The sequence below is a fragment of the Carlito syrichta genome, unplaced genomic scaffold (genome assembly GCF_000164805.1).
Source record: "Carlito syrichta isolate Samal-C Ts95f unplaced genomic scaffold, Tarsius_syrichta-2.0.1 Scaffold307227, whole genome shotgun sequence".
NCBI lineage: Eukaryota > Metazoa > Chordata > Mammalia > Primates > Tarsiidae > Carlito > Carlito syrichta.
The window spans coordinates 201,799-218,078 of NW_007251323.1; the positions used below are offsets into that span (position 1 = coordinate 201,799).

The following is a 16,280-nucleotide window of genomic DNA, read 5'->3' on the forward strand; positions in this document are numbered from 1 at the left end:
TAATAAAACTAAAAATAACAGATGTTGGCGAGGATGCAGAGAAGAGGGAATGCTTCTTCACTACTGGTGGAAATGCAAACTAGTTCAATCTCTATGGAAAACAGCGAGCACTGGGGAGTGGCTGCAAATACAGATTAACATTAGCAGTGAGGTTTGACTGCACAGAGACCATGATAAATCAAAACCCTATCAGTGAGTGGTTTTAAGCCAGAATCTGACACTTATTTTAGTCTGTGCGAGGACTGTCCTCCATGAAACTAGTTCCTGATGCCAAAAAAGGTTGGAGGCTGCTGACTTAGAGCACCATGATAAATAAAAGACTTACTATTATTTATTGACTTATATATCTTATTTACATGAGAGTACAAAGTTAACAATACCAAAGCATATGGATCTTGGTCCTTAAAATTATATTCCCTCTTCCTGTGTCCTTGGAAAAATTCTTATAGAGTATGTGATGATAAATGAAAAAATGGCTTGGACTCAGAAAGAAGAAGCTCTAACATACTGTGGTGATTTTTAAATTGTATAGCTTTATGGGCAAGGTAAGGAAAATGGATAGAACATACCACTGAATACTATGCTGGGGCCCTTGACTCAAGTGTTCATTAGGCAGTGGTAATTAGAAGGGGAATTAATTTTATCAAGAAAAATATTAAGATTAATTAGAACTAGAATACATAAAGTTAGTGAACTTAGCGAGAACCTGTATAAGTAAAATAAAGAGAAGAAAATGTAGAATCTACGTTCATATTCCTATAATCACAAAATGAAGGGAATCCAAAATACACTAGACAGTGTGACCTAGAGAGCAGAGGGCCTTGTCAACTTAGTTATAGGGCCACCCTCTTATTAAGGATATCATGGAGAAAAAACACAAACAAATAAAGTAAATAATAATGAAAGGCAGAGCCAATTATAATATAAGCTTCACCTTGAAAGAAGGTCTTGAAAAAATTTGGGAAAAGTGTGTATTATAAATAAAGAATGAAACAACTATTTGAGTTAAGTTTAAAAGAGGCATTTTGGGCCAGTTTACTGAAGTGTATCTGGGTATAATGTGTACCTGTTGTTTCTCTCATAGAATTTGGTTAAAGCCAGAATAGATAATACCAATTAGTATCACTGCCTGGAAAGAACACTGGGGATGCTTACTCTCTTGGTAACTTATATGGGTAGTCAATTGCAGAGGATGGCTCATTCTGCTCTTACTGTATTCCAAAGGGTTGAACCACATAGGAGGACAGAGGAAGCAGAATAGGGAATCAATAGTACAATATCTTGTTTAATCCTCACAACAGCCACATAAGGTATATAAGAAAAATCATCTCCATGTTATAGAGAAAAGGAAACTATGGAGCAGAAAATTTGAGGACATAAGTAGCAAGAGACAGGTAAAAAATTAGAGCTGCTTCTTTTTGTTTCCTAGACATTTTTCTATATATTACCACATGCTCTGTAGGGTTATTTCCAAGGAGATGGGAGGCAGAAAACATAAATTAAGAGACTAGGACCCATATGCTTTGGAATTGTTAACTTTGTACTCTCATGTAGATGAGATGTGTAAGTCATAAATAATAAAGTCTTTTAGTCACCACGGTGCTCTAGCAGGATTTACCCTATTAAAATAACTATACTACTGGGTGTTTCATTGTGGTTTAAATTCAGTATATCAGTATTTTGTATCTCAAGTCAGCATCAAAAAAATCTTTCTGAATATTACATTGAAACTTTGTATTTTAAAAATTTTGTGCGGCCTGAGACCCAATCCCCACCACTGAACAATATGTCCATGTAGTAAACACACACATGTAACTTCTTATTCTAAAAAAGAAAAACAATAGTAATATTTAAATTAAAAAAACCTGCATGCAAATGATTATATTTACTGACAGTTGCTAAAAACTGGAAACTGCCCAAATACCCTTCAACCAGTGAATAAATAAAGTGTTACACTCATTTGCCAATAAATGCAATAAAATTTGTCAATATAATTATTCATCCATATACAACGTAGGTGAATCACAAATACATTTATTAAATAAAATAAACTAGACCCCCCCAAATTGTGTAAGGTATGGTAACAGTGTTAGTATAAAAAGGTATTATAAGCTATTAATACATCCTTACTCGTTATAGAAAACAAATTGCTCTCTTAGCAAAAAGACACACAGGACATTTACATGCATTCGTTTTTAATAAGTGACCTATATATGATGGTATGATTCTCAATGGAAACATAATATGTAAATCAACTTGTCAAAATACTATACCTTCCTCTCCTTGAACAGGTTCTTCTAATAGCAACTCTGTCATACATTCCCAGTCTTTCAACAGTTCTTGAGAGCTCTCCCATAAACTGTCCACCAAGTAGGCTGCATGTTCATGTAACTAAAAATAACAGACTCAGTGTGACTAAAGAACATTTAATAAAGAAACAACTAATAACATTCAGTTATTAAGGCATTTGCTTCATAATTAAAATGGCCCTTGATCTCTATGATCCTAAAAACTACTTAGAGAACAATATATATACTCATATTCCACTGCCAATAATGTGGATACAGTATGCAGAATAAATCTTTTAACGTTTACAGCAGTAAGTTTTAGGATCTCCTAGTCCAATGATACCACATTTATAGGACGAGGAAACAGAGTATACTTAGTTTGCAAAATCCTGAAATAATAAGCTGAAGTTAGGTCACTTTTCACTATTCCTGGTTGTTTCTTTTTAACTGTCTTTTTCTCTTGGAAAAAAAAAAGGAAATTAATCACTTTCTCCCAGATTTCCATCTGAATCTTTGGTACCAGCCTTACTTATGTCATATATCTGTGGTCTTGGTCAAGGTTAAAAATGTAAGTTACTCCATCTCTCCTCTATTCTGTACTCATTTGCATCTTACTCAATGTATTCCTCATCCATCCCTATTTTCAGTTGTTCGTTACTCTCTCGACAATTTTCTTTGGAACCCATGGTCCCAGAGTAATCAAACAAACCTGGAGTCCTAATCAAATACTTCACACCAAATTCTCTGCCACTTGCCAGTCATTAAAACTTGAAGTATATTATTCTAAGAAAGGTCTTCAGGGAAAGTAAGTAGAGCAGGGATTGGCATAGTTGCAGTTTCTGCTACTTATAAATAGCTTCTCCACTTTCATATAAAAGATTTTTTACTTTTAAAGCTCATTACATCCAACTAAACAATCCCCAAGATCAGGGTTTTTCACATTACACCCTGCAACCCATTTTTCAGTTGTTAAACAGTTCATTGCATTGAGACTGTTTCGAAAATTAAAGTAGAAAAGAGTGCATAGTATAAAGAAAGAGTAAATACTATTTCATACACTGTGACTGTTATTAGTTATATGTACTTGTGAGAGTAGTATAAAAGCTACCTTTCTAGACCTCACTGGTTATCTCGGCACATTCGCACTTGAGTTGGTTTTCTTCTTCATTCCTAACCCTAACATTACTCTTAACTTCAGTGTGAATTCTGATGATCTATTTATGTGCTGCCTCTTTTGACCTTAATTCTGCACTTCATTTCTACTGCAATTCAAATCTCATTCCCTCGCTCCAGAAATGCCTCAGGAAAACTATATATACCACAAAGTATCCCAATGAATTCTCTCAAAGCTACAGTAAATAACACTGACGAGCATTTTTGCTTGCGAAGAATGTGGGCAAAGGTTTGAAGTGAAGTATCTTCAAAACATGTGAATTCACATATTCTGAGAAACTATTCTTAGACCATCAGTAACATTATTTCTACAGTGACAGGCACAAGTGGTGTACAACTTGGTGTCAAAGATGAAAAATGACAACAGAAGAAAGAAAAACAAATCGTTTCAAAACTGTTGCTATTAAAACCTATCCTGAATTGAAGAGTTATTATTTAATGGGAATGATTTCAGTTTGGGAAGATCTGAAAAGTTCTGGAGATAGAAGGCAGTGATGATTACAAGGGAATAGGAATGTGATTAATGCCACTGAACTGTATCCCTAACAAGGCAAATTTTGTTTTGTATGTATTACCATAATAAAAAAATTAAATTTTGCTGAATAAACATACTTTCATGTTTAAAACATGTGTACATGGATTTCTGTAGTGCAAGCATGTAATGACTCACAATTATAGATTAAACCTTCTATAAATGTGAAATATCCCCATTCTGTCCCTCTTAATGCTTTTGGTCTTCAATTCTGGTTTGTATTTTATAACATTGTCCTCCCTGCTATCTTTTTTGTTAAGTATTTATTACTTACATCCAACTTTTATCAAGTCCTTTATTTGTAAACTCTCTGTTATTTTGATTGAAGCTTGTTTGTAACAGCATACAGGTATTGTTCATTTCTTAATTTCAACCCCAAATGGCCATCTGCCTTTTAAGTAAGCATGTTAATCTACTCACATTTATTGGGATTACTGATGCTGGAAATATGACTAGCATTTTACTCTCTGTGCTCTACTTGTGATACTTTCTTGATCATTTTATCTGTCCTACCATCAGAGTTTTATAACATATATTTAATTTATTTTCTAACATATTTTTCCACTACCAAAATCCTTAGCACATTTATTTACCTCCCTTTGTCTAATTACCACATTATACTTTTACATTTTAAGAATAATTAGGCTGGATACAGTGGCTCACGCCTATAATCCCAGCCCTTTGGGAGGCAGGGGCAGGAGGACTGCTTGAGCCCAGGAGTTTGAGACCAACCTAGGTCACATAATGAGACCTCATCTCTACCAAAAAAAAAATTACCTGGGTGTGGTAGCATGCACCTGTAGTCCCAGCTACTCGGGAGGCTTGCCTCAACTGTGTCCACTCAGGTCATTTGTTGATTTTCCTTACTTAAATTTGAGAACTCAAGTTTTTAATTTCTATGACCTCTCTTCCTTTTCCATAATAGCCTCTTCTTCTATCTGGGGGTATTAATTAAATCTTTTTATCAGTATGTTAGGTTTCCTGTTTCCCAGCTCCCCTGGTTGTACAGGAAAGTGGAAAGGGGATCTATAACTTGGCTGACTTTCCCTATACTGCAATGGTATTATAGGCATGTGATTTGTCTTTTGAATGCAAAAATTTTCTATCCCTCTTGGTGGCCATAAATTACCTAGGGCATTCATTATTTTGCTTCTCAGATCCTTTGTGGTATCCCAAATACTTAGACCAGCAGTTCTAACATGATGAATAGCCTCAGATAAAGAGGACAGTCACTTAAGTACTATTGTTAGGTTCCTCCTTCACCAGCCTCTGCTGCTCTGATGTTTGGTCGATTTCAGAGATCTACTAGAAAATCATCAGTTGAAAAAGAAAGACTTCCACAGACACGTGGCAGTGGCTTACACCTGTAAACCCAGAATTTAGAGAGGCTGAGGTGAGAGGGCTGCTTGAGCCCAGGAGTTCGAGACCATCCTAGGAAACATGGTGAGACCTCGACTATAACCCGCCCCCCCCCAAAAAAAAGCCAAGCACCACACTCGTCTGTAGTCTCAGGTTTGCAGAAGGCTGAGGCAGAAGAATCATCAGAGCGTGGGAGGTCGAGGCTGCAGAGAGCTGTGATTGTGCCACTGCATTCCAGCCTGGGCAACAGAGTGAAACTCCAACTTAAAAAATAAAAATAAAAAGAAGGCTTTCTATTTTGTCTCATGTGGCTACGGGTTACTTAGCGTTGATGGAATTCAGTCAGTCTTTTCCAATTTACTTTTACGGTGTCCACAAATTTGTTATATCTCCATCTTGACTAACATAGTCTGATGTTTTCAGTGGAGAAGTTGATGGAATAATTCAAGGCCCTGAGTAGTATAATTACATTAGCATAAGCATTCTTGAGGATGGCTTTTCCAAATTGTGAATCAAGGCATATTAAAATTTAACTTTGGCATATTTTCACTGTTCCTATCAGAAAGGTTGCGTTTGTGGTGGTCAATATTCTCAATGTAGATGCTAACATCTTTAACAATTTACTAATCTTTCTGACTGTAGGATGGTGGTGTAGTAGGATGCATTCTGTTAACATCAACAATTAGTTGTTTCCAATTCAATTTGTAAACCATTTTCTAGAAAGAGTTTCATAATCACTTATTGTGTGCTGTTGAAGGGGGGAAATAGTTTCAAATTCACCACCATCAGCAACAATGATCAGAACAATGTCAGGTATTGGCCTAACATAGTATTTATCATAGTGTTTCTGTCTCAGGGCATTTGTGATAGCCACAGAACATTCTGGCCTCAAATTTCTATGTGAATAGAAATTTCATGTTTGAGGACAAAAGAAAAAGACAAATCTAACATAGCTAGTAAGGGTAAAAGGAAGGTTACAATCACTTTACCAACACTTCACCAAGCATCTTCTATTAGCAGTAAAAAATAAAGCTATGAAAAGAAGGCCTTGAGGCCACTGATGAATGGGTACAAATATCCGGTTCGACAGAAAAATTAAGACCCAGTGTTTTATAGACCAGTAGGGTGACTATGGTTAACAATAATTGACTGTATATCTGGGGGTATTAATTACCTTTCTAGCATAAAGAAAGATAAATATTTAAGATAATGGGTACCCCCAATTATGCTGATTTGATCTTTACCAATTATATGAAAGTAGTAAATTATTCACATGTACTCAACAAGTATGTACTTCTCTTATGTATCAATAAAAGGTAACTGAGTAAAAAATAATTCCTGGAACTAAAGTCAAAATGAAATCCTAAAAATGAAAGAAAAATATATTTTCTAAAAACAATTTTTGTGTCATAATTTTATAAAAACACTGTACGAATCTATCTTAAGTTACTGTCACAACTAACCTTAGAAGCATTTTTGGTATTCTTTAAAAATTAGATGAACAAAAAGATAGCCCTTTAATGATTAAAGAGTCACTATATGGGACAATGAAAAATTAAAAGTGTATTAAAATTTATCAATTACATATAATACATACAAATTAAAAGTATATATTATATATCCACATGGATTTTTATCCTGCTAGATCTAAGTTTAATTTATTTTACAGGCTTTCTTCTAAGCTTGTTTATAAGACAAACTAATTTTATTTTTCTTATGACTTTAATTATAATTTTCTAGGTATATTCTGATTCATCTTTAGTAACTGGTAAGAAATATTTTACCTCAAATTCTCTCTGCCTGCCAAACTCTCTGTCAAATGGTTAAATATACTCAAAGCGTTCATTGTGTAAAATAACATTATAGTGATTCTTTTTACAACAAATCAGTTACAATACAAATAATCATCCCAAGTTATTAAGTCTAAATTTTCTCAACATTCCTGCATTGGGTTGTTACCTCTGATGAAACAGTCAGTCGTTGGGGAATCCTGAAGAATATTAAAGAATTAACAAGCAAAAAAACCTAATATTATCATTAATGCCCTCAGAATGAACACTTTAAGGAGATCTCTTAGACATATCAATAATATGGCTATCAATTTTCTATCTTAAGTTACTGTCACAATTAACCTCATATGCTTATAATGAGGGTGATTATACTGGCATATTATCCACAAATATTCTGGGTTATTCTTGTTGTTTTGGAATAATTATTAATAGCATTCTTGTCTCTGAAAAGCATCACAGCTTGTATAATAAATTCTGTGGTGACACCACCTACAGGGAAATCTGGACTCTTCACGTTCAAGTACCACTTATCCTACTATTTAGCATGCATCTAAATACAAGGTATTTTGTCACCTTCACTTGAAATCAATGACTGCCATTGGTGGTGGCTATAGTTTTAAAATGTCACTTTTTGGTAACAAAAGAAAAGAAAATCACCAACTTGTTGAGACAGTTCTTTCAATCTCCATTATTTCATATGCAATGTAAACCTATGTCAATCTGACATTTTATACTTCTATTATTAAAATGTTACCATTTTACATCCAAGTAAAACAAAAAAAGACAATCAGTTCAGTTAACTCTAGATGACTGATCTTTAACTCATCTATAAGACAGTCTCATTGTACTTTATAATTTCTAAAGTCATTTTCAATTGAAAATGCTGTATATTATTAAAATTTTACTAATTAACGTGTGACAGTAAAACAAAGGGGAATTCAAGGTAGAACAGAATTGGAATCTCATCATACTATAAGAATATGGCTTCAATAAGCATTCAGTTCCAAATGTACACTAAGTATAACAGGATAAGAAAGAGATTTTCAGAAAGAGCAAAACACAGGAGACCATAAAGACCATAAAGGCCATTATAAGGACCAGGAACAAGCCAGAAACCCTTAAATACTATTTGTAGTTGTTTTGTCTGCTGTCAAGAATGTCATACAGGAGAACTGGGAAATATATTTAATGCTGTTGTAACACTTTAGTAAACAGCAGTAAACACAGGAATATAGTTATACCATCTGAAAATAGAGCTGTAATAAACATTACACAATATTGCTTTACATAAAAGATGAGACTGCCTAAAACTGACTACTTATGCATTTTCTTTTTTTTTTTTAGTTGGAGTCTCACTCTGTCGCCCAGACTGGAGTGCAGTGGCCGATCCCGGTCACTGCAGCCTCGACCTGCTGGGCTCCCGCGATCCTTCCGCCTCAGCCTTCCAAGTAGCTGGAACTACAGGCACGCGCTACCACGCCCGGCTAATTTTTTATTTATTGTAGAGATGAGGTCTCACCAAGCTGCCCAGGCGGGTCTCGAACCTGCGGGCTCAGGCAATCCACTCACCTTAGCCTCCCAAGGCGCGGGATTACAGGCTGGGCCATCGAGCCCGGCTACTTATGCATTTTCATAAGTCAAAAAGAAAGTTCTTGAGCTTTTGGAGATCTAAAACATTTTCCTTTCAAATTCAGTTAGCAAATTTTTCAGCAGTTTATAATAATATTTGCATGTCTCATCCCTATCAAATTTTAAAAATGTTGTTGCTATTAAAGCTATCTTTTTATAATAAAGGACTTGACTGTTGCACAATATTTTTTATCCCATCCTCTAAAATCTAAGAGGGCTAATGTATAATTTGAAAGGGTCTGACCATACACGTGATATTTACTGAGTATTTAGTGTTTTACTAAAAAAATTCACATTTTGCATTTTCCACTATAATAGATCCACATTTGCTTAAAACATTGTTAAGAAAACAATGTTTCATATTACTATGCAAAGTATAGTCCTTGGACCAGGAGCATAAGCATCACCTAGGAGGTTGTTAGAAATGCAGAATCTCAGGCCCCATTCTGGAGCTACTGAATTGGAACTAGCATTTTAAGAATATGATAACCAGGTAATTTGCATGCTCATTTAAAACACTATTGTAAAACATGTTCTTTCCTCAAAGGCAACTCTCTTGCTGGCTGTGTTTCTGATTTTACTCTTTCTCCATTCATTCCTAACACTCCTAAAAGACAGCAGCAACTCCTTTACCACGTTTTGCCCTGCTCTGCCCTACTCACTGTACTCAGTTCTTACTTTCCCAGTTTTAGTTTTCATATAGGTTGTCTGTTTGTCCCTTTCTTTCTTAGTATTACCAAGTTTTCGCCATCACTCTCAAACTTGAGCATTCAGAGAATCGTTCATGCTTCTCTTCTTCCCCTGACATTTTGGCACAAACCAAAACACTTTTTCGTAAGCAAAATTGAGGGTTCTAGATTTCCAGATTTCCTTTACTTTTTATACAACTCTTTCTTTAATCATTTCTAAATCAAGTAGCTTATCCATTCAAGACTCTTTAGGTTTAATTTTCCATTCCCCCAATGACATGGCAGTAGTAGAAAATACAGATTAAAATGTCAAAAAACATTTTAGAGGGTGAACCAAAGATGACTTGCAAAAATAGATTCTGAAAGATAATATATTATGAGTGATACTACAAAACTGTTTAAGTAATAACTGAATACAGCACATGGAAATACTGCTATGGGGCTTGTCCAACTATCAGTTAAACATTTGTATTCATATTTTTCTTTCCCCCTTTTAAACAATTTTCAAACAAGGTAAAATAAATGGTTTTAACAGCTTGGAAAAACTATTTAAGTAATATAAGTTTAAAGGCTATAGGCACAAATTTCAAGAAAAACAATAAAAAAGGTATGCAATATTGCAATACTGTGATATTGTAAAAGTTTAACAATTCCTAATCTATTTTCAGTGCTGAAGCACACATAAGTTTATGTTGAAAACGTCTTCCCACAAAAGGAAGAGTACTGATTCCATAATCAAGCAATTCATGGAAACAACCTCATAAGAAACTAAGCCTTGTTTATATAACACTTGTTATGAGAAACAGACTTGGTTTGGAAAAAAAAAAAAACTACAATGAATTAAATGATTAAGAGTTATGTTAAACATTTTTTACCTCACTTTCAAGAAAGAAAAGAACCAGCATCCTAATGAGGTTCCCATTTGGACTGTTTCTTCCCCTCCTCTTTGCTAATGCTTCTTCTGCTTGTGGGTCATGTCTGCTAAATAGCCTGGAAATAAATAACAGAACAAGAGCATTACAAATTTCTTTCACTACATAAATAACTTCAGTGTACTCATCTATTTCAATACAAATATGCAACTGATTTCATCATAGGTCAGAAAATTGGTGGAGCTGAACAATTACATATTTTCTTTTCTTTTTTTTTTTTTTGAGTTGGAGTCTCACTCTGTCACCCAGACTGGAGTGCACAGCCACCGCAGCCTCAACCTGCTGGGCTCTCGCAATCCTTCCGCCTCAGCCTTCCAAGTAGCTGGAACTACAGGCGCGCGCTACCACACCTGGCTAATTTTTTGATTTACTGTAGAGATGAAGTCTCTATATATAAAATGTAAAAGGAAATTTTTTTACACTGATGCATAATTACTACTCAATTATTTATGAAAAATATAAGCACTATTTTTTATCCTGTGTGATTTATACTAGAGTGTCTAACTTTTAATTGAATTCAGTTTTCCTAACTATTGATTTCATAGTCATGCAATTATAGCATTTAACCAAATGTCCCAACAATAATTATAAAAATTCATAATTTTAACCATGGCTACCTCTTGAATTCTTCTGTTTATACCCTATTATTTAGAAGCAGAACCCACTAACCTGATCATTTGTAAAATGACATTAACATTAATATACAAAAAAATCATTTAATAACACAACTTAAAAATATAGTAGAGAAATTTAAAAGTTTTAATTTGTTGAGTAATTCTAACAAAACTTAATGACTGCCAAAGGTACCTTATTTCTAGGCACTACTCTAAGTAAAAGGGATACAGCATTGAACAAAGACAAAATTCCTATTTTCATGAAGCTCTTACTCTAGTAAATGAACAAATAGAAGCTATTTCAGGTGTTATAAAGAAAAATAAGGAAATAAATATAGGAATATAGCATGTGCTAGTCTACATATGAAAGTCAGAGCAAGTTTTTCAAATGAGTATAAATAACTGAATAAAATGGGAATAACTTCATGTTATATAAAAAGAAACCAATCTCAAAATGACTACACAGAAGTTAAAGTTTTTGAGGAAAAAGGAAGGCACATGAGCTACCTTATCTTGAAGCTCTATCTATACAGGTATCACATTGGTTTTAGGCAAGTTTTGCTTTGTGGGTGACTTTCAGATGAATGGTAAATGGAAAATACAAGAATTGCTGATTAAGTGTAACGTATCAATTAAAATAAGTGCATTAAGTGCATATAAATATGAAATTTTGAGTAATTAGCTTAAATTTTGAATATTAAAATAAAATTTTGGATGATATACTAAAATATTCATTTTAGACAGGTCTATTTTTTTGATGACTGGTTAAGACTGTATATAACGTATGACTAGACTATAAGACACTGTGTGTGCACATTCATGTATCTTTGTTTTATTTGTATTGAGTTGGAGTCTCATTCTGTCACCAATGCTGGAGGGCAGTAGCATGTAGCATGATGATGGCTCATCACTGCTTTGACCTCCTGGGTTCAGGCAATTCTTCATCTCAGTCTTCTGAGTAGCTAAGATGATAAGCCCGGCTAATTTTTAAAATTTTCTGTAGAGATGAGGTCTCATTATGTTGCCTTGGCTGGTCTAGAACTCCTGGGCTCAAGCTATCTTCTTGCCTTAGTCTCCTAAAGCGCTAGCATTATAAGCATCAGCCACTGCATCCAGTTACATGTATGTTTCTTTAAAAGATAATCGTGGAACTCCTGGGGATACTCCATAGCTCACTTCTTAAGAGTTTAAAAGATGACATCATCAGATGGTGGAAGAATGAGAAAGAGAGAAACATCAGGTCATCAAACTGTAAATTTCTCTAAGACAGGGGCCTAAAATTCATTAATGGAGTGAAGCTTTCATCTACATAAGAACGGGCTTAATTTTCACAAATAAACAAAAAAATAACAGAGGCTTATCTTTCTGGATTTTCATGTGAGATACAGATTAAAATTTTTGGGGGGGGGGGGCGCGAGCGGGTAGGCGCGCGGGGAGGATCCCGGGCACGCGGGGTGGGTGCAGCCGGACAGCCCCGGCTGGAGCTCGCTTCGCGGCGTCCGGGCGCGAGTGCAGGGAGCCGCATGCCGCGCTGTCCCGGCCGGCCACCCGCAGCTGCAATATGACTGGAGGAATCCTCGGCTGGAGAGCAGAAGACCGAAAGGATGGACAAGGTGGGGGACGCCCTGGGGAAGTGCTCAGCAAGGCTGGCGGCCGACGAGGACGACGACAGGGACGTGGCGCTGCAGGTCCACTTCACGCTGATCCAGGCGTTCTGCTGCGAGGACGACATCGACATCCTGCGCGTCAGCAACCTGGGCCGCCTGGCCGAGCTGCTGCTGCTAGAGAGTGACCCGGGCCCCGTGGCCAGCGAGGGCGCCGCGCAGCCCCCGGACCTGCACTGCGTGCTGGTGACGAATCCACATTCGTCACAATGGAAGGATCCTGCCCGAAGTCAACTCATCTGTTTTTGCCGGGCAAGTCGCTACATGGATCTGTGGGTTCCAGTGATTAATCTTCCTGAATGGTGATGGCATCTGAATGAAAATAACTAACCAAATTGTACTGAAGTGTTTGAAATACCTTTGTAGTTACTCAAGCAGTTACTCCCTACACGGATGCAAGGATTACGGAAACTGAAGTGGAGCGACTGAGTGAGTTCAAGTACATGTTCTAGGGGTTCGGAGAGAGGTGACTTTGCAGATGGAAGGAGGTGAGAATGAAGAAGGAAGATGTGCTGAAACAAACACAGTCACACGGAACGCAAATTACAGACAACCACGCAGGAAGGAAAATCGTGTATTACCTTAGGATGGCTGAGTTACATGAAAATAAACCAAATCCACTTTGTTAAAGTTTAAATGTGCGGCCATAGTTTGGGTGTCTTTGGTTTATATGCCCTCCAATAAAAGGAAAGCCAAAAGGGTTAACATATTTTAAAACAATATTTTATTGTATTTTGATGAGATGTTACATTCTCAAAGTTTTATTATAAATTGTACTGTTATTTTATGACATGAAAGTTTATTTATACTATAAATTTTTTGAAACACAAGACCTATAATAAAGTGGTATGGAATAATTGCAAAAAAAAAATTTGGGGGGGGGCTGGGCAAACTAGCCTCACACCTGTAACCTCAGCTATGTGGGAGGCAAAGTCTGGAGGATTGTTTGAGCCTGGGAGTTCAAGACCAGCCTGGGCAACATAGCAAGACCTCATTTCTACAAAAACAAACAAACAAGCAAATAAAAAACAGCCAGATGTGGTGGTGCACACCTAGCTACTCAGGAGGCTGAGGTAGGAAAATCCCTTCAGTCTATGAATTTGAGGTTACAGTAAGCCACTGCATTCCAGAGCAAGACTCTGTCTCTAAAAAAACCAATTAATTTTTGTTATGAAGAAAAATAAGGAAATAAATATGGGTATATAGCATGTGCTAGTCTACATATGGAAGTCAGAGCAAGCTTTTCAAATGAGTATAAATAACTGAATAAAATGTTGTAGTAGAGTGGCATCAGCAAGATGGCAGATACAGCAGAACTCAAGAGAGAAGGAGAAAAACCCATTGGGCCCATAGAATAGAGAGAGGCTACATCAGGTAACAGAAACAGTCATTTCAGACTGTGCTGAACCCTTCCCCAAGCCAGCATAATGCCACTAACTAAAAATTTCTCTGACCCACAACCGCTGAGGTAAATGGGGATATTTTGGAGGCGGACATTCACTGTCCTCACCAGTCCAGGAATCATCACAATAAGCTCATTACAGTCCTGTTCCATAGGAACTGTCAGACGTGCCAGGAGGCCTGAACCACTGGAGTGAACTGAGGATAAAAGAATGAGGTGCTGCAATGACTGGCACATAGATCTTGGTGGCCACTCAGCACTTCGGTCAGTGGTTATGCCACATTGAAGCCAGTGCTAAAGCGTTGCAAAGGGCACAATCTGAGGGAAGACTGGAAACCCTAGCTTGATTTTCCACAAGGCCCAGGAGATTGCATGAAGTCTTCCTCTGGCCCAGAAACAACGAAAAGGTCTGGATTAAGTCCTGGAGACTACTTAAGTCTTTCCTAGGCTGGGGAAAAGTAGAAGGGCAGCAACAAAGTTCTAGGGCAGTATTTAAACTTTGTTACTCACTGTAGGTATTTCCTAGATGAGGAAATGACAAAAGGGCAGTTATTTAGTTCCAGAGCAGCATTTAAGTTCCGGCATTCACTTAAGTCTGTCCCACAAGTGGATAAAAACAGTTCAGTGTTTATATTCCAATACTTTGAAATATAAGTCTGTCACTATCAAACAACAGCTGCAAAAAGTGAAAGAGATGACTGTCTCCTCAAATATGCAGGCATCAACTTAAAGATGTAAGGACTGTGAGATCTCAAGGAAATATGATACTACCAAAAGAAGTCATCAAAGCTCCAGCAATGTACCCAGAACTGAAAATCAATGAAATGTCTGACAGAGAATTTAGAATACTCCTCTGAAAGAACCTCAGGAAAAAAAAACCAAAAACAGAAATAAATCTAAATGAACTTTGAAAAACAATCTGGGACCAAATTAAGAAATATGAAAAATAAAAACATTAAAAACAAAAACTAAATAGGAATCCTAGAAATAAAGAATACTTGAAGTAAAAAACTCATTAGAAAGCTTCAAAGGCAGACTTGATCAAACAGAGGAAAGAATTAGTGAGCTTGAAGATAGAAGACATAAAATTACACTGTCAGAGGAGCAAAAAGAATAAAAAAGAGTAAAGAATGCCTATGAGAATTATGGGACACCATCAAGCAAACTAACTTTCACATAATTGGAATTCCCCAAGGAGACAAGAGAGAAAACAGTGCAAAAGGCATATTTAAAAAGTGCTGAAAATTTCCTAAATCTAGAGCAAGACAATAGCATCCAGGTGCAGGACTTTCAGAAGTAATCAAACACATTTAACCCAAAGATGAATTCCTCAATGCACTTCATGATCAATTTAGAGAAACCAAAGTCAAAAAAAAGAACATTCAAAGCAACAAAGGAATCATATCACATTCAACAAAGCCCCAATACAGCTTTCAAGAGATTTTTCAGCATTAATCCTGCAGGCCAAATAGAGTAGGATACTATATTCAAAGTGCTAAAGGAAAAACAAAATCAAAAACAGAAATGCCTAACCAAGAATACTGTGTACCCAGTGAAGCTAACCCTTCAAACATGAAGGAGAGAGAAAGAATTTGCCAGATAAACAAAAGCTGAGTGAATCCATCAAAACCAGACTGGTCTTACAAGAAATGTTAAAAATAGTTCTACACTCTAATATTGTAAATAAGGCATTTATATCTTAAGTGTGAAGTCTGAAAGACAGAACTATAAAAACATCAACTACAACAGTTGGTTAAGAGATAGACAAAATAAAAAGATATAAATTGAAACATTAAAAAGTCAAAACACAGAAAGGTAGTAGCAGTAAAATGTAAATTATTTTTTATGATACTTTTATTTGGGATCAGAGTTAAGGTGCTATGAGTTTTAAATGACCTGTTATATCTAAAAGATATATATATATATATATATTTTGCAAGCCTCAGAGTAACCACAAAGCAATACCCGTAATAGGTACACTAAAAATAAACAGCATGTAATCAAAACATACTACTAAATCACTTAGACATTAAGAGAGAAAAAAAGCAACAGAGAATCTATAAAACAAGAGAAAATAAGTAACAAATGGCAGCAGTAAACTTTTACTCATCAGTAATAACCCTGAATGCAAATGGATTAAACTCTAGAATTAAAAATCATGAAGTGGTAAACAGATTAAAAAACAAGACCCAGCTACACAGTCTATAA

At 35.9% G+C, this 16,280-nt stretch overlaps 2 protein-coding genes across 3 annotated transcripts in view; one reads left to right on the top strand and one right to left on the bottom strand.

Annotated features, from left to right (window-relative positions):
* Positions 1-16,280, bottom strand: part of STAG1 (stromal antigen 1) — a 283,214-nt gene that overhangs the window by 95,731 nt on the left and 171,203 nt on the right. For both annotated transcript variants that reach the window (XM_008064213.2, XM_021715629.1), the window contains exons 13-14: positions 10,336-10,450; positions 2,274-2,391 (exon numbers count right to left, since the gene is read on the bottom strand). In XM_008064213.2, coding sequence (XP_008062404.1) covers positions 2,274-2,391; positions 10,336-10,450 — 233 coding nt within the window. The remainder of the gene's footprint in view (positions 1-2,273; positions 2,392-10,335; positions 10,451-16,280) is intronic.
* LOC103266579 (growth arrest and DNA damage-inducible protein GADD45 alpha-like) lies at positions 12,528-13,190 on the top strand. Its single transcript, XM_021715630.1, has one exon. The coding sequence runs from the start codon at positions 12,611-12,613 to the stop codon at positions 12,974-12,976; it is 366 nt and encodes a 121-aa protein (XP_021571305.1). The 5' UTR covers positions 12,528-12,610; the 3' UTR covers positions 12,977-13,190.

Excerpts from the sequence above, each read along its gene's own strand:
- LOC103266579 (XM_021715630.1), top strand. The coding sequence starts at position 12,611 with ATGGACAAGGTGGGGGACGCCCTGGGGAAGTGCTCAGCAAGGCTGGCG.